The sequence below is a fragment of the Anolis sagrei genome, chromosome 5, assembly GCF_037176765.1.
Source record: "Anolis sagrei isolate rAnoSag1 chromosome 5, rAnoSag1.mat, whole genome shotgun sequence".
Taxonomy (NCBI): domain Eukaryota; kingdom Metazoa; phylum Chordata; class Lepidosauria; order Squamata; family Dactyloidae; genus Anolis; species Anolis sagrei.
In genome coordinates this window covers 171,669,224-171,691,889 of record NC_090025.1, presented here as the reverse complement: position 1 = coordinate 171,691,889, position 22,666 = coordinate 171,669,224, and the positions used below count along the sequence as shown (strand labels likewise).

At 43.1% G+C, this 22,666-nt stretch overlaps 1 protein-coding gene across 1 annotated transcript in view; it reads left to right on the top strand.

Annotated features, from left to right (window-relative positions):
- Window positions 1-1,376: 1,376 nt before the first annotated feature.
- The window catches only part of CHPT1 (choline phosphotransferase 1), a 36,119-nt gene continuing 14,829 nt past the window's right edge, over window positions 1,377-22,666 (top strand). Inside the window, exons 1-2 of the mRNA XM_060776874.2 lie at window positions 1,377-1,866; window positions 21,788-21,935. Coding sequence (XP_060632857.2) covers window positions 1,633-1,866; window positions 21,788-21,935 — 382 coding nt within the window. The 5' untranslated portion in view covers window positions 1,377-1,632. The remainder of the gene's footprint in view (window positions 1,867-21,787; window positions 21,936-22,666) is intronic.

The window sequence follows — 22,666 nt, the reverse complement described above, 5'->3', positions numbered from 1 at the left end:
TAGCATTGAACAGTTGTGTTGTTAAAGTGCAAAGTACGGAACCCTGCACAGATGGTTCGGTCAATGAGACTTAAGCAACGTGCAGTCATTGAATTCTTGACAGCAGAAGGTGTCACCCCAAAGGAGATTCATCAGAGAATGTAGAGCTGTTTATGGTGATTGTGTTGGTGTGAAAGAAGATCTGTGGGGACATCATTATGCTTCTAATGAAGATGTTGAGAGAACTGTGAGAGGCAGGTTGTGGAAACAGAGTGTCGACGTCTTCCGTGACGGCTTCAGAAAACTTGTTCATTGTTGACAGAAATGTATCCAATTGTCTGGTGATTATGTGGGAAAGTGAATAGTGGTAGTTAAAGAGCACATTCTAAGGATTATTTCTGAGTTTGATTTATTAAAATAGTATCATCCAAACCCATGTAACGAAGGTGTTCATTCAACCCTCGTATATTTGAATGTTTTCCAAGAAGACTCCCACATTCAGAGAGCCACTAGGAGCCTCCAGTGGCGCAGTGGGTTAAATCCCTGTGCCAGCAGGACTGAAGACTGACAGGTCGCAGGTTTGAATCCAGGGAGAGTGAGGATGAGCTCCCTCTATCAGCTCCAGCTCCTCATGTGGGGACATGAGAGAAGCCTCCACAAGATGATAAAACATCAAAACATCTGGGAGTCCCCTGGGCAATGTCTTTGCAGACGGCCAATTCTCTCACACCAGAAGTGACTTGCAGTTAAGTCACTCCTGACACAACAACAACAATAAAGAGAACCGCTGTGAACCTTGCCCACAATGGATGAGGACCAAACTTGGCACACAGACCCCCACCTCTTGACCTAATGAAAACACTGGGGAGGTTTCTCACTACCTCACTACCTCTGAGGATGCTTGCCATAGATGCAGGCGAAATGTCAGGAGAGAATGCCTCTAGACCATGGCCATATAGCCCGAAAAAACCTATAACAACCCAGTGATTCCAGCCATGAGAGCCTTCGACAATACACTGGGGAGGTTGACTCAGAGTGTTGGGAGTTGTAGTTTGCCCTTATCAAAGAGCACTCTAAACAAAACCTACGATTGATCTGGACCAAACTTGGTACACAAATCCAATATGACTCGCTTTCAAGATTGGTGTGGTTTGTGGAAAGATTGACCTGTGTATGTTGGGAGTTGTAGTTTATCCACATACTAACAGGGCCATTCATCAAATCCAAAACCGAACAGTGAGCGCTTCGAGCATTTCTCATTTGAGAATCCACCGCCGGGGACTTAAGAAGCGAGTAATCCTGCTCCAAAAGGCCGCGATGGATCCGGGCCACTCCACGCGGGATCAAACTGCAGGCATTCCGCAGCGCAGACGCGCCCTTTGTTTGTTTGCTTGGGCTCCTCAAACCGAGGCCACTTCCCCTCCGGATCCGAGGCTGGACTCTTGAGCTCCGACGGGGAGGAGAGGAAGCCGCGGAGCTGGAGGCGCCGGGATAAGGGGGGACGGACCTCCTCCAGCGCAGCGCCAGCCCTCCTTCCTTCCTTCCTTCCTTCCTTCCCTCCCTCCTTGGCCTGACGCCTCCTCCTGCTCCTTCTCCTCCTCCTGCTCCGGCCTGTCGGGCTCCAGGAAGGCGAGGCTCGGGGCCTCTGCCGCCATGGCGCTGCTGCCGGAGCCGCTGAGCTTGGCGCAGCTGAAGCGCCTGGAGCAGCACCGCTACGCCGCCTCGGGGCGCTCACTCCTGGAGCCCCCTTTGCAGCACTACTGGGCCTGGCTGGTGGAGCGCACCCCGACCTGGCTGGCCCCCAACGCCATCACCCTCGGCGGGCTGGCCCTCAACCTCCTCCCCACCCTGGCCCTCCTCGCCGCCTGCCCCAGCGCCACCGAGCAGGTAGGTAGGTAGGTAGGAAGGCGCCAAGCCCGCCTGCCAACTGCTCTGGCCTCCCACCTGGCCCGGCCCCACCTGGCCTTCACCTCGCCAACCCTGCCTGGCTCTATCCCGAGGGAAGGGGTCTCCCTCGCTCCCCATCCCTCCCTTCTTCTCTTTCCTCCTCTTTCTGGTTCTCCCTCCTTCTTTCTCCCTCTCTTGTAATCCCTCCCTCCTTCTCTTTCACTCTCTTTCTCTCTCACACACAATCCCTCCCTTCTTCTCTTTCACTCTCTTTCTGTTTCTCCCTCTCTCTCGATCCCTCTCCCTTCTCTTTCCCTCTCAATCCCTCCCTTCTTCCCTTTCCCTTTTTCTCCCTCTCTTGTAATCCCTCTCTCCTTCTTTCACTCTCTTACACACAATCCCTCCCTTCTTCTCCTTCACTCTTTGTTTCTCTCTCAATCCCTCTCCCTTCTTCTCTTTCCCCTTTTCTCCCTCTCTTGTAATCCCTTCCTCCTCTTTCCCTCTCTTTCTCTCTCACACACAATCCCTCCTTTCTTCTCTTTCACTCTTTCTGTTTCTCCCTCTCTCTCAATCCCGCTCCCTTCTCTTTCCCTCTTCTCTCTCAATCCCTCCCTTCTTCTCTTTCCCTTTTTCTCCCTCTTTTGTAATCCCTCAGTTCTTCTTTCACTCTGTTTATCTCTCTCAGCCCCCCCCCCCCTCCCACTTCTCTGGCTCTCTTCTCTCTCTCAGTCCCTCCTCTTTTTTCTTTCGCTTTCTGTTTCTCCCCGTTTCTGTTTCTCCCCCTCTCAATTCCTCCCTCCTTCTCTTTCACTCTTCCCTCTCTCTGTCTCCTAATCTCTCTCATTTCTTTTCTTTCTCTTTCTGTTTCTCCCCCTCTCTCAGTTCCTCCCTCCTTCTCTTTCACTCTCTTTCTCTCTCACACACAATCCCTCCCTTCTTCTCTTTCCCTCTCTTTCTGTTTCTCCCTCTCTCTCAATCCCTCTCCCTTCTCTTTCCCTCTTCTCTCTCAATCCCTCCCTTCTTCTCTTTCCCTTTTTCTCCCTCTTTTGTAATCCCTCAGTTCTTCTTTCACTCTCTCTTTGTTTATCTCTCTCAGTCCCTCCCTACTTCTCTTGCTCTCTTCTCTCTCTCATTCCCTCCTCTTTTTTCTTTCTTTCGCTTTCTGTTTCTCCCCCTCTCTCAATTCCTCCCTCCTTCTCTTTCCCTCTTCTCTCTCTCTGTCTCCTAATCTCTCCCTTTTCCTTTTTCTCTTTCTGTTTCTCCCTCTCTCTCAGTTCCTCCCTCATTCTCTTTCACTCTCTTTCTCTCTCACACAATCCCTCCATTCTTCTCCTTCACTCTCTTTCTGTCTCTCCCTCTCTCAATCCCTTTCCCTTCTCTTTCCCTCCTCTCTCTCTCTCAATCCCTCCGTTCTTCTCTTTTCATTTTTCTCCCTCTCTTATAATCCCTCCTTTCTTCTCTTTCACTCTCCTTTTGCTTATCTCTCTCAGTCCCTCCCTCCCTCCTTCTCTCTCTCTCAGTCTCTTTCTTTCTCTTTCTGTTTCTCCTCTCTCAATTCTTCCCTCCTTCTCTTTCCCTCTTCTCTCTCTCTCTTAATCCCTCGCTTTTCCTCTTTTTCTCTTTCTGTTTCTCCCTCTCTCTCAGTTCCTCCCTCCTTCTCTTTCCCTTTTTTCTCCCTCTCTTATAACCCCTCCATTTTTCTCTTTCACTTTCTTTTTGTTTCTCCCTCTCTCAATCCCTCTCCCCTCTCTTTCCTTCTTCTCTCTCTCTCTCAGTCCCTCCCTTTTTCTCTTTCACTCTCTTGTTTCTCCCTCTCTCTCAATCCCTCCCCCTTCCCTTTCCCTCTTCTCTCTCTCCCAATCCCTCCCTTCTCTTCCACTCTCTTTCTGTTTCTCCCTCTCTCTCAATCCCTTCCTACTTCTCTTTCCCTTTTTCTCCTCTTGTAATCTCTTCTTCTCTCAGGTCCTCTCTTTCACTCTCTTTCTGTTTCTCTCTCAATCCCTCCCTAATTCTCTTTCCCTCTTTCACAATCCCCCTTTCTTCCTCTCTTTCTCCTCTCTCAGTCACTCATTCCTTCTCTTTCTTTCTCAAAATATATCCCTCTTTTTCTTTCCCTCTCTCTCCCTCCTTCCCTCTCACTCCTTTCATTCTTCTCCCTCCTGTTTTCCTCTTTCTCCCTCTCTCTTTATCCCTTCCTCCTTCTCTTTTCCCCTCTTTCTCTTTCTCTCCTTAACCTTCTCTTTCTCTCTCTTTCTGTTCCTCCCTGTCTCTCAATACCTCCTTCTCTTTCTCCCTCTCTCTTAATCCCTCCCTCCTTCTCTGTCCCTCTTTCTTCTCTATCCCTCTCTTTCAGTTTTCCATGGCACTCGATCTCTCCCTCCTCTTTCTTCCTCCTTCTCCATTTTTCTTTCTCCTCTCCCTCTCTCTTGGGATGCCTCAACATCAGAGCTTTCCAAACAGTTCTTGTTGGTGACACACTTTGTAGACATGCATCATTTCGTGACACAGTCATGCAGTTTTGACTAGCAACCCAGAGGGGACACCAACTCCTTATAAGAGATAGGGACACAGACATAAATTATATGTAGGCACTAACATATCTCATGAAAACCTTTGTAAAGATTATATGATTTATTGCTTATTTTATAAACTTAGAGGGATCTTGTTACATTTGTGCGACAACATCTGGACACTGTGGGCCGACACACTGACACAGAACTTTCCAAACATTTCATGTTAGTGGCACACTTTTTAGGCAGTGTATCATTTCACAACATAGGCCCCTTGGGGAGATCATCCGGAGTTTTGGGGTCAGATGTCATCTGTACGCAGATGACGTCCAACTCTGTCACTCCTTCCCACCTGCTACTAAGGAAGCTGTTCAGGTCCTGAACTAGTGCTTGGCTGCTGTGATGGTCTGGATGAGGGCTAACAAATTGAAATTGAATCCAGACAAGACAGAGGTACTCCTGAACAAGGCATAGGGTTACAGCCTGTGTTAGATGGGGTCACTCTCCCCCTGAAGACGCAGGTTCGCAGTTTGGGTGTGATCCTGGACTCATCGCTGAGCCTAGAACCCCAGATCTCAACGGTGACCAGGGGAGCATTTGTATAATTAAAACTTGTGCGCCAGCTGCGCCCATACCTTGGGAAGTCTGAGTTGGCCATGGTAGTCCATGCTCTGGTTACATTCTGTATAGACTACTGCAGCACTCTCTACATGGGGTTGCCTTTGAAGACTGTCCAGAAGCTCCAAATGGTCCAACGAGCGGCAGCCAGGTTGTAACGGGAGCAGCACTCAGGGAGCACATGACTCCTCTGTTGAGCCAGCTCCACTGGCTGCCAGTGTGCTACCGGGCACAATTCAGAGTGCTGACTTTAGCCTATAAAGCCCTAAATGGTTCCAATCTGGCTTACCTAACTGAATGTATCTCCCCTTATGAACCATCTAGGACCTTAAGATCATCTGGGGAGGTTCTGCTCTCGATCCCACTTTCCTTGCAGATATGTTTGGCAAGGACGAGAGATAGGGCCTTCTCAGTGGTGGCCTCAGCTATGGAACGCCCTTCCCAGAAATATAAGACTGGCCTCCTCCCTTCTAACATTCTGCAAAAAGATTAAGACCTGGCTCTTCAAGCAAGCTTTTACTACTGGAGCATATTTAGACAAGTATGAATATATGGAATGAACGACAATGCAGTTGGACAATGATTTTAGTAAGGAGACGCCGAGGATTTTGTTTTTACAGGCTGTATTGTTTTTATATCACATTTTAAATGTTTTAATTGTTTATATAATTGTTTTAACTGTATCTTTATAATTTGTTATGGCAACAAATCACTGCCAACTGTAAACCGCCTTGAGTCACCTCTGTCTGAGAAAGGTGGTATACAAATGCAATAAATAAAGAAATAGTCATTCAGTTTGACTAGCAAACCAGAGGTGAAGCCAACCCCTTACAAGGGATACAAACACAGACATAAGTAGTAATACTGAAGTGTATGAGAACACAACCTTTCATTTGCTTGTGTGTGTATGAGATTTATTGTTTAATCCACACATAGATTCAGAGGTTTCTTAGTACAGTCAACATACCAACATTTTGGAAACCTCTGCTCTACCCTGTATAATGGATTGAGTTTGACATCACGTGCTGTGGGATCCTGGGAGACACGGTTTGAGGTGCTCACAAGGCCAAAGGCTTTGTAAAACTAGACTTTGCCACTTGGTGTAATGTGTAAGCCTGCCAAACCGGTTGTTGTCTAAGGGTGTATTTACACTGTTGAATTAATGCAGTTTGGCACTGTAGGAAGAGGTACATTTTAAAGTGAAACCCCAGATATAGATATATTTGCTGTCTGTGCCTCTGTTCAGAAGATTTCACCCAATGTATTGTCAAAGGCTTTTATGGCCAGAATCACTGAGTTGCTGTGAGTTTTCCAGGCTATATGGCCATGTTCCAGTAGCATTCTCTTCTAACGTTTCACCTGCATCTGTGGCTGGCATCTTCAGAGGTTCTCTTGGCAGTGAGACAAGTGGAATGTATATATAGCTGTGGAATGTCCAGTGTGGGAGAAAGAACTCTTGTCTGTGTAAAGGAAGTGTGAATGTTGTTATTAGTAAGCTTGAATGAGCATTTGCGTAGCCATGAAGTTTGCTATGTCAATCAGTGACGTATCTGTGTAGAGACAGCCTGACCTTTGTTGTTTGGAGGCATCCTCTGTTTGGGAGGTGTTAGCCGGCCCTTGATTGCTTATTGTCTGGTGTCCTCCTGTGAGATTTCATCTCAACTTTCTGTCCCTGTGAGAACTAGATTTTGAAATATTTGGCTTATTGTGGAAACAAGGATTGGTGATAGAGCTTCAGTGGAGACACCTTTTCCCCATGATAACACTTTCAGGAATTAATTTCCCTTCCTAGAGGTAGATTTAGGGTCTTCTGGTGGCGCAGCAGGTTAAACTGCTGAGCTGCTGAACTTGCTGACTGAAAGATTGGCAGTTTGAATCTGGAGAGCAGGGTGAGCTCCTACTGTTAGCTTCTGCCAGCCTAGCAGTTCAAAAACATTCAAATGTGAGTAGATCAATAGGAACTGCTTCAGTGGGACGGTAATGGCGTACCATTCAGTCATGCTGGCCATATTACCTTGGAGGTGTCTATGGACAACACTGGCTCTTTGGCTTAGAAATTGAGATGAGCATCCCTCCCCACAGAGTCAGGCACAACTAGACTTAATGTCAGGGGAAACCTTTATCTAGGGGTAGACTTATCTCATTTCCTGTTGTCTCATCCTCATTCTTAACTCTGAGTAGTTTGTAAGTTGGATGTTTGTAACACAGGGCCTGCCTCACTGCCCTGGCTCAGTGCTATGGGATCATGGGAGTTGTAGTTTTACAAAGTCTTTAAATTTTCTTCCAAAAGAGGACTGGTGCAATTCCTAGGATGCCATACTCTTAGACTATGACACATGCTTAAATTCTGTAGTGTGGCCCTTATGATACAACAGCTCCTACCTTCAAGGCTTCCTTTCATTATGCCACAAACATCTGGATCTACTCTGAGGAAAGAGTTGCATATCTATCTCTCAGTCAGCAACCGGGGTTTTTGTCTGGACACAGATAGAAGCAGGGTGCCTACAACTCTCCCAGGAAGTCTGTGTTTGGATAGGAACTATTGTTGACTGGGAGAGAAGGGGAGGCAACCCTTTCTGAGATGTAGACACAGATATTTGTTCCATTTCGAATCCAACATGTTTGGCAGGCTTTTAAAAAAGAAAGCCAAGAGATTACACCCAATGGCAAAGTCAGAGAAGTGAGAAGACGGTATACAACTGCTTCCCTTTTCAAACTCCTTTCAGTTTCTTAAGGCCCTGGGGACTAGGTATTTGCTGCATCAACACTGTCAAATTAATACTATTTGACAGCACTTTTGACTGCCATGGCTCTGTGTTATAGAATATTAGGAGCTGTAGTTTGATGAGATACCAGCACTCCTAAGTGGAGAATGCTTTGTAAAACTAGAACTGCCATTATTCTATTGCATTGAACCGGTGCAGTTAATAATACAGCATAGATACACCCTGAGAGAGAAACAGATAACTCCCCTAGGTGTAGATGCTTGGTGTTTTGTTCCACTTCAAGTCCAAGAGGTTTGGCAGGCATTTAAAACAAAGTATCCTGAGAAATTACGCCCAAGTGGCAAAGTCTGTCAAACAGGAAGTAGGAGTGAAAATGGGAGGACTGTATGCAGATGCTTTCTCTTTCAAACTGCTACCAGTTTCTTTAGGGCAGTGGTTCTCAACCTTCCTAATGCCACCACCCCTTAATGCAGTTCCTCATGTTGTGGTACCCCAACCATAAAATTATTTTCGTTGCTATGTCATAACTGTAATTTTGCTCCTGTTATGAATCGTAATGTAAATATTTTATATGCAGGATGTATTTTCATTCACTGGACCAAAGTTGGTACAAATACCAGATACGTCCAAATATGAATACTGGTGGGGTTGGGGGGGGGGTGATTTTGTCATTTGGGAGTTGTAGTTGCTGGGATTTATAGTTAACCTACAATCAAAAAGCACTATGAACCCAGCTCACAATGGATCTGTACCAAACTTGGCACACTACCTACATGGCCAACATTGAATACTGGTGGGTTTGCGAGGGGTTGTTTTTGAATTCTGGGAGTTGTAGTTTATCAACACCAAAAAGGAATAGAAGAACAGGCAGAGAGATCTTCAGCCTTCTCTGCCAAAAGGGTTCCCTAAGACCATCAGAAGTATGTGTTTTCTGATTAAATCTGGTGACCCTTCTGAAACCCCCCTAGTGACCCCCAGGTTGAGAGACTGCTTTAGGGTGAGGGTCCAGACCTAGTCTCCAGATGGTCAAAGCAAATTTCCTTTCCCCATCCTGTCAAGCAAATGATTCCCAAGCTTTGGTTCTCCAGGTGTTTTGGACTTCAAAGATATCTCTTTTGAGCTCCTTACAATCCACATTAAATTAAGTAATTTAGTGTCATCATCAAACTCCTTACTCTAATTTCAAATCTAGGCTCATTAGATTCTACACTTCGAATTTGGCAGATATTTCCTTTTGAGGATATTTGTCTGTTATTCTTCACATCTTAATAGATTTCACAACTTCTGATCTTAAAATAACTGGAGAAGAGTTTGTGCAAGTCATCGTCCTGTGGTCTGTTGCAAATTTCCAAGAAACTATGCCAGTGCAATAATAATGTGCAGTTCCCTAGCACACAGGAAACATAATAAGTGAATGACAACAGTTGGATGGATGGTTTAGTAGTTCTGTGTTGTCAGCTTTTAGCCATATTTGCATTCAGTAAGGTCTTATGTATTTTCCTTCCTTTGTTTAATATTGTGAAAACAATGATTTGATCAGTTTTTAAATATTTTATGAATTCTTCTATTATTGTCTTCAAGGTGCTTAACTGCTTTTACTACCACTATTTCCCTCTTTCTCCTCCATTGTTTACTTAGTTATTCCTCCATTGCTTACTTAGTTACAAATATGTAACAACATAATGTGGTCTGCCTTAACCCTCCAAACCCACTTTAACAGCCAGCAACTGCACTGGAGCTGCATCTACACTATGGGATTAATGTAGTTTGACACCACTTTAACAGCCATGACTCGGTGCTTTCGAATAATGGGAATTGTAGTTTTTACAAGATTTTGGACCTTCTCTGCTAAATGGTGGTTCTGCTGCTTCCTCACCAAACTACAACTCCCAGGACTCTGTAGCATTGAGCCATGGCAGTTAAAGTATCAAACAGCAATTATTCTACAATGTAGATGTACTTTGGGTAACATTGATCTGTCCAGCTGGCAGTTGGGGCACAGATAGATGATGTTTCCAAATCCACTCATCCGCCCCAAGGCCAGTGAGCTAGGCTACAATTTTTATTTTATTTTGTATCAAAAGCATTGCATAAATTAGTATAAAACCAATAAAAGTAGAAGGAGCGCAGGCGACTAAATATCTTTTGATCAAAACCGGGCAACATAATGGCATTGTCTGTAGCCTCCAACAATTCTTCCTCTGTACATGAGGCAGGGCATAGTGGACAAGCATACAGATGCAGAGCTGTCTGTTCTGCTCCACAGTCACACAAAGTGGGGGATTCTTTTAGGTAGTGCCATTTTGCCAGGTTGTCTTTGATCTGCCCACTCCTCTTCTGAGTCTGTTCAGGTACTTCCAAGTTTTCCATTCTTGGTTTGCCCCTGGAGGAAGACCCTTGTGGGGGGCCATCCAGTTGGGATTTCCTGGTCTAGTTGCCCCCTTGCTGTTGCTGGGGAGGGGGCGCGCCAAGAGGAGTGGTGGTTCTCATAAAGCTTTTCCTTGATTTGAGTCTACTGGGAGGAGGCTGGTAGCCATGTAGTGGATAGCTTTCACAGTGTTCAACCTTATTTCTCTCACATATAGCAGCAATTTCCCGTCGCACATCGGGGGGAGGGGCAATGCCAGCTAGCTTGTAGAGTTTATGACCAGGTGTAGGTTTAAGACATCCCGTGATTATTCTGCATGTTTCATTCAGTGCTATGCTCACCTGTTTTGCATGGGTAGACCTATGCCAAACAGGGCAGGCATACTCGGCAGTTGAGTACGACAAGACTAGAGCTGATGTTCTTACTAATTTTGGGTCTGCACACCATGTGCTGCCAGTAAATTTCTGCAGGATGCAGCTACTTTGTGCTTGGTGTTCAAGCAGGGTTTCCTAAATGTTAGTGTTTGATCTAAGGTGACACCGAGATATTTAGGATGGAAACAATGTTCAAGCTCTTGACCGTCCCAGGTGACTTTCAATTTCCTGTTGGCTTCATGGTTGCATAGGTGGAAAGCACACACTTGTGTCTTGGCAGGTATAGGCTTCAGGTGGTTATCTTTGAAGTAGCTGGAGAGATCTTTTAAGACATTAGTAAGTTGGATTTCAACTGTTTCAAAGTCTTTTGAAACATATAAAGCTCTTTGTGAGTGGTGGTTGTGGCTGATTGTTAGTAAAGATATTAAACAAAGTCGGTGCAAGAACGTTGCCTTGGGGTAAACCATTATTTTGCCTCCTCCATCTACTTTTCCTGCCTTGAAATTCCACATAGAAGCTACGGTTTTCTAGGAGAGTCTGGATAGTTTTTGTAGCTAGGCTACAATAAGAAATTGTGACAGCTTCACTGCTGGCAGTAGTGAGCTGGAAACATCCTCATCTCCATCCTGCGCACTTCTCAAAAATGAGACTCAAAGCAGCCAACATCATCCTGCTTCACCCTAATTGCCAACTGAACAGAACTCCATCACTGGGGGCAATTGTTGTCTGTCAAAATAGGTTATGGGGAGAAGCCTTACCATTATGACAATACTGCCTTGGTTGTGAGTGCATAGTCAATATGAAACAGCCACAGATCCATCACTGCAGGTTATGAGCCAGGAACTGCAATACTTGAATGCTGGTTGCTGTACTGGTTATCCCCCTTTTCAATTGTTTTGTAAAAACACTTGCTGGTATCCAGAATGACCTACCTGTCTGCCAGTCTTGGGCTCCACCTCCACATTAATAATCAGTAACGATAATTAAAAATAATAATTCTGAGATTCCTGCATGCTTTGCCTAAGTTCCCTTCATCTATGTAAAGCTCTCTAGCATTCTTTATATATAGCAATGAGTGTGTTTTTACTGATATTTCAGTTGATCGTGTCACTTCGAATTGCATTGGTAGTCAGCTGCTGTGATATAAGTTCCAGGTTTTGGAACTCTTTGTTCTCTTATCTATACCTTACTGTGGTGTTGTTTCCTTTCTTAAAAATCCATTATAATCACTATAAATATCAGTGGTTCTCAACGTTCCAAATGCCGCAACCCCTTAATACAGTTCCTCATGTTGTGGTGACCCCCAGTCATTAAATTATTTTAATTGCTACTTCATAATTGTAAATTTGCTCCTGTTATGCATCGTTATGTAAATATCTGATATGCAGGATGTATTCTCATTCACTGGACCAAATTTGGCACAAATACCCAATACGCCCAAATGTGAATACTGGTGGGGTTGGGATGGGAGGACGGGGTTTGGTGGGCGTTGACCTTGAGTTTGGGAGTTGTAGTTCAGCTACATCCAGAGAGCACTGTGGGCTCAAACAATGATGGGTCTGTACCCAACTTGGCACAAATACTCAGTATGCCCAAATATGTATGCTGGTGAAGTTTGGAGGAAATAGACCTTGACATTTGGGAGTTATAGTTGCTGGGATTTATAGTTCACCTACTACCAAAGAACCAAACTTGGCACACAGAACTCCCATGACCAACAGAAAATGCTGGAAGGGTTTGGTGGGCATTGACCTTGGGTTTTAGAGTTGTAGTTTGCCTACATCCAGAGAGCACTGTGGACTCAAACAATGATGGATCTGGATCAAACTTGGCACGAATATTCAATATGCCCAAATGTGAACACTGGTGGAGTTCAGGGAAAATAGACCTTGACATTTGGGAGTTGTAGTTGCTGGGATTTATAGTTCACCTACTACCAAAGAGCATTCTGAAGCCCACCAACGATAGAATTCGGCCAAACTTCCCACACAGAACTCCCATGACCAGCAGAAAATACTGTCTGTGATGGTCTTTGGTGACCCCTCTGACACCTCCTCGCGACCCCTTCAGGGGTCCCGACCCCCAGGTTGAGAACCACTGATCTACATACTATTTTCTCCCTTTCTTCTCCTTTTCCCATACTTTAGTACTGTGTCACCTGATTAAAACAGAACTCTTCAAATTTCAACTATCCTTTAAAGAAAAGCGTTATGGAAATATAATCATTGAATCTGTGGGGTCCGGAAGAGCTGATAGCAGGCTGTACAATTACATCTTAAATGAATATACTGCCTCATGAGAAAGTGAAGTTTAGCATGATCTAGAATGGCCAACTAATGAGAGAAATCTCTTTTCCTAACCGGCTGTTAGGAATTGTGAAGGTTAAAGTCCAACACATGTGGAGGGCCAAAGTTTGCCCATGCCTGATCTAGTCCATGAAAGCTTAGATCCTATTAGTTTTTTCTTCTTCTTAGAGTTTTAAGAAGAGTTTTAAGAGAAATTAGAAACATATAACTGGAAAAGAAATCAACAATTCTGAACAGTTAACACTTGATAGGATTAAAAACAACCCAGTTTGAATGTCCAAGGCCTATTTGAATAGAAGGGCCTTTGATTGCCAGATTAATACTAAATATCTCTGTGTTCCAACAATTACACTGATCTAGATTGCCAAACTCTTGATTTTTGTTCTGATTGACCAAAATGCTATTTAACTGGACCCTTTAGAATAAGAATCTTGTATTCTTCCTTTCATAATGTTTAAAAAAGGTGGTAGTACCATGCAGCTTTAGTTGTACAATATCACAAAGACATACGCTTCAGTGTAGCCTATTGATATTACTCGAAGTGATGGTGACTTGCTGTTGGAACTGGCAGGGTGATCCTATAAATGGGAGATCACAATGTCATCATCATCAACCACCTTGGTCTTGCAAACTCAGAGCAACACATTCTTGATTGAATCAATTCAACTGTAGTGTGATCTTTTTTCTGCTTTTCTAGGCATTATCATCTTTTCCAATGATTACATAATCACATATCAAAAATGCAACAGCCTCAGTTTAGTAGCCGAGAACGCCCACTGTTTTTATGATGTCTCTTATTCTGTTTTATTGTTTTAATTATTGAAATGCAATGAATTTTAATTGTGCTATATTTTATTCTGTTTTTGTTGGGCTTGGTCCCCATGTAAGCCACCCTAAGTCCTTTCAGGGAGATGGTAGCAGGATATAAGAATCAAGTTATTATTTGAAACATAACAAGATTAGACCACAGCAAACAAGATCACTATGCTGGTAGTGGTACTGGATCACACGTCAGACACCTCCCAAGTGTCTAGGACTGTGTGATGTATCAGCAAATAACAGATCCCAGTAAGGGGGGCCTTTTGCAGCTGACAGATGGTAATTTTCTCAGCTCCGATTGTGTTTAAGTGCAGACCAAGGTCTTTAGGCACTGCACCCAGTGTGCCAATCACCACTGGACTACCTAGACTGGCTTGTGCCAGAGTCTTTGCAATTCGATCTTTAAATCCTCGAATTGTGTCAGCTTTTCCAGTTTCTCTTCACTCCTGCTGTCATCTGTGACTGCAACACTGACGATCCATACTTTGTTTTTAACATGATCATGAGATCAGGAGTATTGTACTCCAAAACTGTCTGTCTGAATTCGGAAGTTCCAGAGTAGTTTGACATGTTCATTTTCTGTAACTTTTTCAGGCTTGTGATTCCACCAGTTCTTTGTCACAGGCAGATAGTATTTGTGGCACAAGTTCCAATGGATCATCTGACTAACGGTGTTATGCCTCTGCTTGTAGTCTCTCTAGGCCAGCGGTTCTCAACCTGTGGGTCCCCAGGTGTTTTGGCCTACAACTCCCAGAAATCCCAGCCACTTTACCAGCTGTTAGGATTTCTGGGAGTTGAAGGCCAAAACACCTGGGGACCCACAGGTTGAGAACCACTGCTCTAGGCGATCTTCTTGCAGCAACTGAGGATGTCAGCTATTGTTCCATCTGCTTCCTTGCATTTGGGATCTGTCATCGACTTTTCAATTTTGATTTTGATGGCATTTGTTCTAATGGCTTGTTCTTGGGCTGCCGGAATCAGGCCCTCCGTCTCCTTTTGCAAAGTTCCATTTGTGAGCCACATCCATGTTTTTCTTTGTCAATTTTACTCTCAATTTTCCCCAGTCATCAATTTTTATTTAAGTCATCTTTTCTTCTAGGCTTGATTTGCTCTAAGACCCACTTGTTTAGTATTGGCACTGCTTTTTTTCCAGCACCACATTTCAAATACATTGATTTTCTTCCTGTCAGATTTTGTCACTGTCCAGCTATTACAGCCATATTTAGAAATTGGAAAGTTAGCCATAGTGAGTTGAAATGGGACTTGAAATGTATGCAGTTGCCTTTAGTTTGAAAGTAAGATTTACTTCCAATAATAGAAAGACATGCATGATTTTCATTTTATCTACATACGTGGAAGAATTTTAAGCATGTGCTTAATTAAAAGGCCTACATATTTGCTGGACTGCGATTTAAGATTTCAATTTTATGACCAAGGAAGTCTTCCTGTAGGTTCAGTTTGTTTTGGGATGTGGTTAGTCAGTTTCAGTTGCCTTATCTGCTTTTGTAAGCAAATACAGCAAGTCATTATGGGGAAGTGATCACTTGCTGCCACATATATTTGAATTGTGATTTCACATTCGTAGGCTGGGTTGACCAACCCTTAAGTTACATGTGATTTTTTTCACGAACTTTTCCTCTGCTGTTTTTGCAGTTTGTAAACCTGTTCTGTGAAGCAATGCCTGCTCAGCCACCTTTCTCCCAGGCTGGATCTACACTGCCATATAATCCAGTATCTGATCCCAGATTGTGTGCTTTGAACTGGATTGCCATATATTCTAGCTGAAAGCAGATAATCTGTGATCAGAAACTGAAATATATGGCAGTGTAGAAGGGGTCCCAGTGGCTTGAACGGGTCTCCTTTCATGATCTTGCTTCATTCATCCCACTTCTAGCTCCATATTTACTTATTACAATTAGGTACATTTTCATTTTTTCTTTCTCCCTTTCACCCCTCCAGGAAAAATATGATAACTGAAACAGTCCTCCTCCACAGACTTACAATCTAAACTACATGAAACAACAGGAAAAGGAAGAGTGAGGATGTGGGGAAAAGTGGCCTCAGTAGGTCAGAGATGGATTTAAGGACAGTGGGAGAATTGCCTTTGGTCACCTTTGCAGTGGCAGTTGGGAAAATGCATTGCACGAGGCCAACCTAAATGTCCCTGGACCATGGAGAGTTGGCTTCCTTACTAACAATATCTTATATACTCATGTCTAGAAATTTTTAGCCAAAAATTGGTTTGTGTTAATGGGGGAATAATAATAGTAATAGTAATAATAATAATACTTAATTTTTAACCCGCCCTCCCCAAGGGGACTTAGAGCGGCTTTATACCTTAAACTTCATTAGAAATTAACCTTCCTTTCTGCACCCATTGTTAGAGCCTTCAGTAACTCACTGTGATGCTTTTAACAACTATTTTACAGATAAAATATCTTGCATAAGAGCTGACTTAGATACTGTCATTGGAGCAGCAACGAGGTGTTCAGCAAATCTGTGAGTGGGATTGCACTGGATCAGTTTCAATTGATGAATATTATGGATGTGGACAAGTTGCTGGGGATGGGAAGGAGGAAAACCTGTTTTCTTGATCCCTGTCCATCTTTACTGGCTGTGCAAGGAGGAAATACAATTTGATCTCAAATACAACAAATTATTAATGCATTTCTCAGTGAGGGTCATTTTCTATCATGTTTCTGCTGCTGAATAACCCCTCCCTGGATCTCCTGGACATTAGTAATTACAGACCAGTGTCTAACCTCCCTTTTTTTGGTCAAGGTGATTGAGAAAGCAGTTGCCTTCCTATTCCAGGTGATCTTGAATGACACACACTTCGTTGACCCATTTCAAACAAGCTTTAGAGTGGTATATGGAGTTGAGATTGCTATGGTTGCCTTTGTGGATGAGCTCTGTCTCAACACTTGACAGGAGGAATGTATCCCTGTTGGTGCTTCTAGACCTCTCTGTGGCCTTCAATACCATTGACCATGGTATCCTTCTGGAAGGACTGGGAATCGGAGGCACTGTGCTGCAGTGGTTCTGATCATACCTCTCAGGCAGGTTCCAGATGGCGGTACTTGGAGATAGCTTCTCCTCAAAAAAGGAGATGTTATGTGGTGTCTCACAACGTGCCATTCTATCCCCAATGCTCTTTCATATTTACATGAAGCCGCTGGCAGATATCATCCATAGCCATGGGACGGAGTGTTATTAGTATGCTGATGACACTCCATGCCTTCAAAAATATCTTCAGCTAAGGGTAGTTTCTCCTCTGAATGAATGGCTGGAGGAGATAATGGTCTGGATGAGGAAAAACAAATTGAAACTGAATCCAGACAAAACAGAGGTGCTTGCCATCATAGGCCCTAATCTGGGGGTGAAGGTGTGTCAACCAGTTCTAGATGGGGCTATATTCCTCCTGAAGGACTGCATTCACAACTTGGGAATGCTCCTGGATCCATCTCTCCAAATGTCAACCCAGGTAGATGTGGCGGTCAAGAGTACTTACTATAATCTTTGACTAATATGCCAGCTGAGCCATCCTAGATTTGGAGGACCTTAACATGGTAGTGCATGCACTGTCAACCTCAAGCTTGGACTTTTGCAATGTGCTTTACATTGGGCTACCTTTGGAAACTCCAGTTGGTTGAAAATACGGCAGCCAGATTAATTACAGGAACTTCTAGGAGTGAGCATATTACACCTATCCTAAAGTCACTCCACTGCCTGCCAATTGATTTTTGGGTAAAGTATAAGGTGTTGGTATTGACCTTTAAAGCTCTACATGATTTGGATCCAGGTTACCTAAAGGACCGCCTTCTCTTGTACAATCCACCCTGAACACTGAGGTACTCTTGGGGGCGTCTGCTCCAGCCAGCCAGAACCCAACTGGCAACCACATTCATTGACTGCCCCATGAATGTGGAACAACCTGATTGTTGAGCTCCTATAACTAGATCAGCAGTTGCAATTTAAGACACAAGTTGAAGACCTATCTTTTCCGGCAGGCCTACCCAGACATTTCTGACCTATCTAACCTCTGTTTTATGTATTTTGATATGTATTTTATGGAAATATATTTAGTATGTGTAAAGTGTTTTTAAGTGATTATGTGCTTTAAGTATGTTTTAACAAGGTTGTAACCTGCCTCAAGCCGTGAGGAGAGGTGGGTAAGAAATAAAATCATGATGGTGATGATGATGATTAGAGTGGCAAAACTGAAATATTAGTCCGTTAATGGGAGAACATAAAGGATGCATTGACCCACTCTATTCTTTCTACAGCAGTGCCACTTCTGACCTTTTTGAATGCCTGGGCAGTGGCAGCCATGGGCAACAGACCTTCTGAGAATAACTATCTGTCAAATAACCATTGGCATATCAATTGAATCATTAAATAAATCATAAATAAATAGGTCATTAAATAAATCATCAAAACCTGCTCTCAGTTTATATATGCAGTTGATATAAACAGGTATCATGTTTACTTGAGTCAAATGTGCACCATCAAGTCTAATGTGTGCCTTAATTTTTGAAACCTTGAAACCAAAAAAGGTATTTTCTGCTGAATGTAATGTGCAGTAGCAAAAAGTACACTCTTTGTAATTTGGCCAAAAAAAGGTGTGCATTGCAGTTGCAGCCTACTTAGAATTCCTTTTCTAAAAACAAAAGTGTTAGAGCGCCATCGTTTCCAGCAATAAAAAGGAAACCTTGGGATGCATTTATACTGTAGAATGAATGCATTTTAATTGCCTTGGTTCAATACTATGAGATCATGGGGACTAAAGTTTTACAATGTCATGAGCCTTCTTTGCCAAAGAATGCTGATGCTTCACCAAACTACAAATCCCTGGATTGCACAGCATTGAGCCATGACAATTAAATTAGAGATGGCATCCTTTAAATAGAAGCTCCAGGTATGTCTGATGCAGCTTCCTCTGTTGCTTTGGCTCAGCATGAGATTACTGCATTATGCAAATATAATGCACACATTAATTTTGGTAAAGTAAATAGAGTTAGTATGGTAGTCTTGCCTGGACTCAGTTGTTAATTAGGATGCTTGATTACTTGCACATATGTTTGCTTAATGCATACTGATGCTTAGCAGTAGAAACTCTTGTAACAGTATCAGTGTTGAGAACTTTCCACAATGTACCCTTCAGTTCTCCTACCTGCCAGCTGGCAGTCACCTCCCATATCTGACCAAGTGCTCCTTGGTGGTGACATATGGGTGTGTCTGTGCAGCAGCCTGTTTACAAGTGGTGCTTAATTGTGGAGTCCCCTGCTCAAAGTTTAAGAAGCTTAAGCTAAGAGAAGCTGGGCAGAAGTTGTAGTGGTGATCCTGCTTTACCTAACACAGTAGTCAGTGATCCTGAACTAGAGAGGAAAATCTTGCTGCTTTTTGTCTTCACCTGCCCTGTTTCTTCTGCTACTTTCATTAATATTGTTTTTGAAATAGGATGGGGGTGGATTGAATGCTTGTTGATCAATTGTTCATGTCCTGTTAGTAATTAGACAATAAATACTTGGGACCATAACTCAGTGGAAGAGCACCTAATTTGCATAGGAAAGGCCTTGGGTTAAAATACCTGGCATCAAACCTGTCTGAAACTGTCAGTCTGGTGACACTGGGCTGGGTGGACCAATGGTCTGACTTGACATGGAGTAGCTTCTGGATGAAATGCAGGTCATGACTTGCTTGGATGCAATTAGAGGTGCCTAATTCCTTTAATATTATATTATATTATACCCGCCTGTCTCCTGGAGTGTGACCCAATGTGGTTATTCTCAATTATTTGGGGATAATAAGGCATTACAAAGGGAAGAGGGTGAAATGTCATCAAGGGATTGTGGTAGTGGAGAGAATATAGCTAGGGAAACCTTTAGTTTGGAAGGAGATATGGAAAAGCTGCTTCTGGAAACTAAAATGCCCAGAGTTTCCACCTCTCGATCTCAGCCAGTATGACCAGTGGCTGAGGGGTAAATAATGCCGTCAAGATCTACTGGAGAGCTATGCTGCAGTTGACTTCCACAATGCAGAATAACACTTTCCTGTCAGTTAAAACTGGTAGCTAGGTTTTTCCCCGATATGTTTGTGAAATCCTTTGGTTTCTGACTCAGTAATACTTGATTATAGTGCGTTGGTTTTAATTGCTTCCTAAGAATGTTTAAGATCTGTGGGTGATGACTTGCAACTGCTTAGAAGCTTTGATTAGATTTTTATAGATTTACCATAAAGGTATGATTTAGGTAGCAAACGTTTCCCACTGAAATCTAATACCCTCTTGTTCTTCCTGTTTGCTATTTCTAGTATGAATTCTCTTTTTATGGAGGAGTGATATTGTCATTGCAAAGATGAGAGGATGAGCAACCCATCCTGCTTTCAAGGGTGGATTGCTTTTCTGTATTCATGTATCAAGACCCAGCATGGAATAGGTGTTTGAGTGCTGGACTAAGACTGTGGATGGCCAGGATTTGAGTTACTCTCAGCCCTGAAAACCCCACAGAGGTACATTGATCAAATCATATACATTCAACCTTAAGGAAGGCAAGGACAAACTTCTCCTGAATTAATCTTGCCCACAAAACACTGTGGTAAGAGCACCAGAAGTCAGAGTGAACCTGAAAGTACATAATTGTAATTTGTATGTCAAAGATTTATGTCCCTGGGGAAAGTCTAGATATCTGGAATTCCCCATATTACATAATGGCTGAGTGGCTACTGTACAAATTCAAAATGTTTCTCCTAAGGCTTAGATAACAGTAGTAAAAGCTTAGAGCTAGGGTTATGTGGTGGTTTGAATGTTGGTCTGTGTTTCTGGAGTCCAGGGTTCAAACCATGTCTGTAATATTTATTTAAATTCATTTTTATATTAATTAATTCCTAATTATTTGTCTATGGAGCCCCCGGTGCAGTGAGTTAAACTGCTGAGCTGCTAAATTTGCTGACCAAAAGGTTGGTGGTTTGAATCTGGGGAATGGGGTGAGCTCCCGTTGTTATCCCCAGCTTCTGCCAACCTAGCAGTTTGAAAACATGTTAATAGATCATTCGGTACCACTCCAGCAGGAGAGTAATGGTATTCCATGTAGTCATCCTGGCCACATCACCTTGGAGGTGTCTATGGACAATGCTGGCTCTTTGGCTTAGAAATGGAGATGAGCGCCAACCCCCAGAGTTGGACACAACTGGACTTAATGTCAGGGGAAAACCTTCATCTTTACTAATTATTTGTCTTCCCTCTTATTACAAAATTGAAGTGCAGTTAATTCAGCAGTTATATGGAACACATAATGAAATAAAGGTATCAAACAAAATAAAATAAATCAGTAAAAAATCACAAATGCACTGTCTAATCAAAATAAGGTATTGAATATCAGCTTTAAATTATCCATCTCTTATTAAGATGGTACAAGATGTGAGCCGACAACAAAATACTTTGGCTAAAGCTGTTAAAGTTATCACTGTAGACATCATTCCTAGTAGTTATGAATAGGAATGTGTTCAGATGAAGGGGTCTGCTGGTAGGGTCAGTCGATTCAGATGCAGAGAGATGCCCCTTGGGTCTTGAAAGATGTGAACACTTCCCAACAAAGGATTCCCCCAGGCAGTAAGCAGCCAGACTTTGAAACTGAAAGGAGTATTCAGTGCTAATGAAGGTGGCCAATTGCAACATTCACACCTGCCTCAGACAAGAATTCTTTCTCCCACCCTGAACATTCCACAGATATATAAACCTCAATTGCCTAGTTTCCAACAGACCTCACAACCTCTGAGGATGCCTGCCATAGATGCGGGTGAAACATCAGGAGAGAATGCTTCTGGAACATGGCCATACAGCACAGAAACTCACAGCAACTCAGTGATTCTGGCCATGAAAGTGTCGACAACACAATGTGAATATTTCTTTGCAATATTGCATGGAGATTACATTATGCTTTTAATGACAGGATGAAGACTTAATTTCCAGGATGTTTGTATACCCGTTTTTCAATGAAAACAATCTCTGAGAACCATCTCAGATTAAGGATATGTTTGTAGTGTATGGGCTTTTTGCAAAAATGTATATTCATGGGAAAATTGTATTTGGTTCCGGGGTCACCATATGCAAAGGGACTCTTAGGCAACTATGGCATAATCCATATGCAACCAGAGTCAGCTCATCCTACTATAATGGATTATTTTTGTATGTTTGTTTCAGGCTCCTCCTTGGTTGTTCCTTTCGTGTGCATTAGGACTCTTTATTTACCAGTCATTGGATGCTATTGATGGGAAGCAAGCCAGAAGAACAAACAGCAGCTCTCCTTTGGGGGAACTCTTTGACCATGGCTGTGACTCAATTTCCACAGGTAATTTTCTTCATTACTTTTTTTTGGTATGCATTCATGTATACTGAAATCTGGGAAGCAGATGATCAATCACAGATTATACCTTGGACATAGTATTGCTGCATACCAGAATAATACCTTCAAAGACACAATGCATTAGGCATGCACCCTCTCTGATGGATTGTCAGCCCTGGCCATACAACTCACAGACCAAGGGTTCATCTATACCAAATAATGAATGCAGTTTGACAAGGCATTAGTAAGTTGGACCAGCAGTCTTTGGCAGAGACCTTATTCCATAGCATTAAGCTATGGCAGCGAAAGTGGTGTCAAACTATTGCTTTTACAGTTTAGATGCACTCTTAAGTGTGCTTCACCACATCATGTATCATGCACATGATACATACCTTCCCAATTTACATGCAGGCTTTCATTCTGCTTCTACTATATAGATAAGTATGCATAAAGTTACTCATGATAGATTATCATACCTTCCTTCCTTAAAATATGCATTGGTAAAATGTGATGGGAGCCCCCGGTAGCCCAGTGGGTTAAACCATTGAGCTGCTGAACTTGCTGACTGAAAGGTCAGTGGTTCAAATCCGGGGAGTGGGATGAGGTCCTACAATTAGTCCCAGCTTCTGCCAACCTAGCAGTTTGAAAATATGCAAATGTGAGTAGATCAATAGGTACCGCTCCAGCGGGAAGGTAATGGTGCTCCATGCAGTCATGCTAGCCACATGACCTACAGA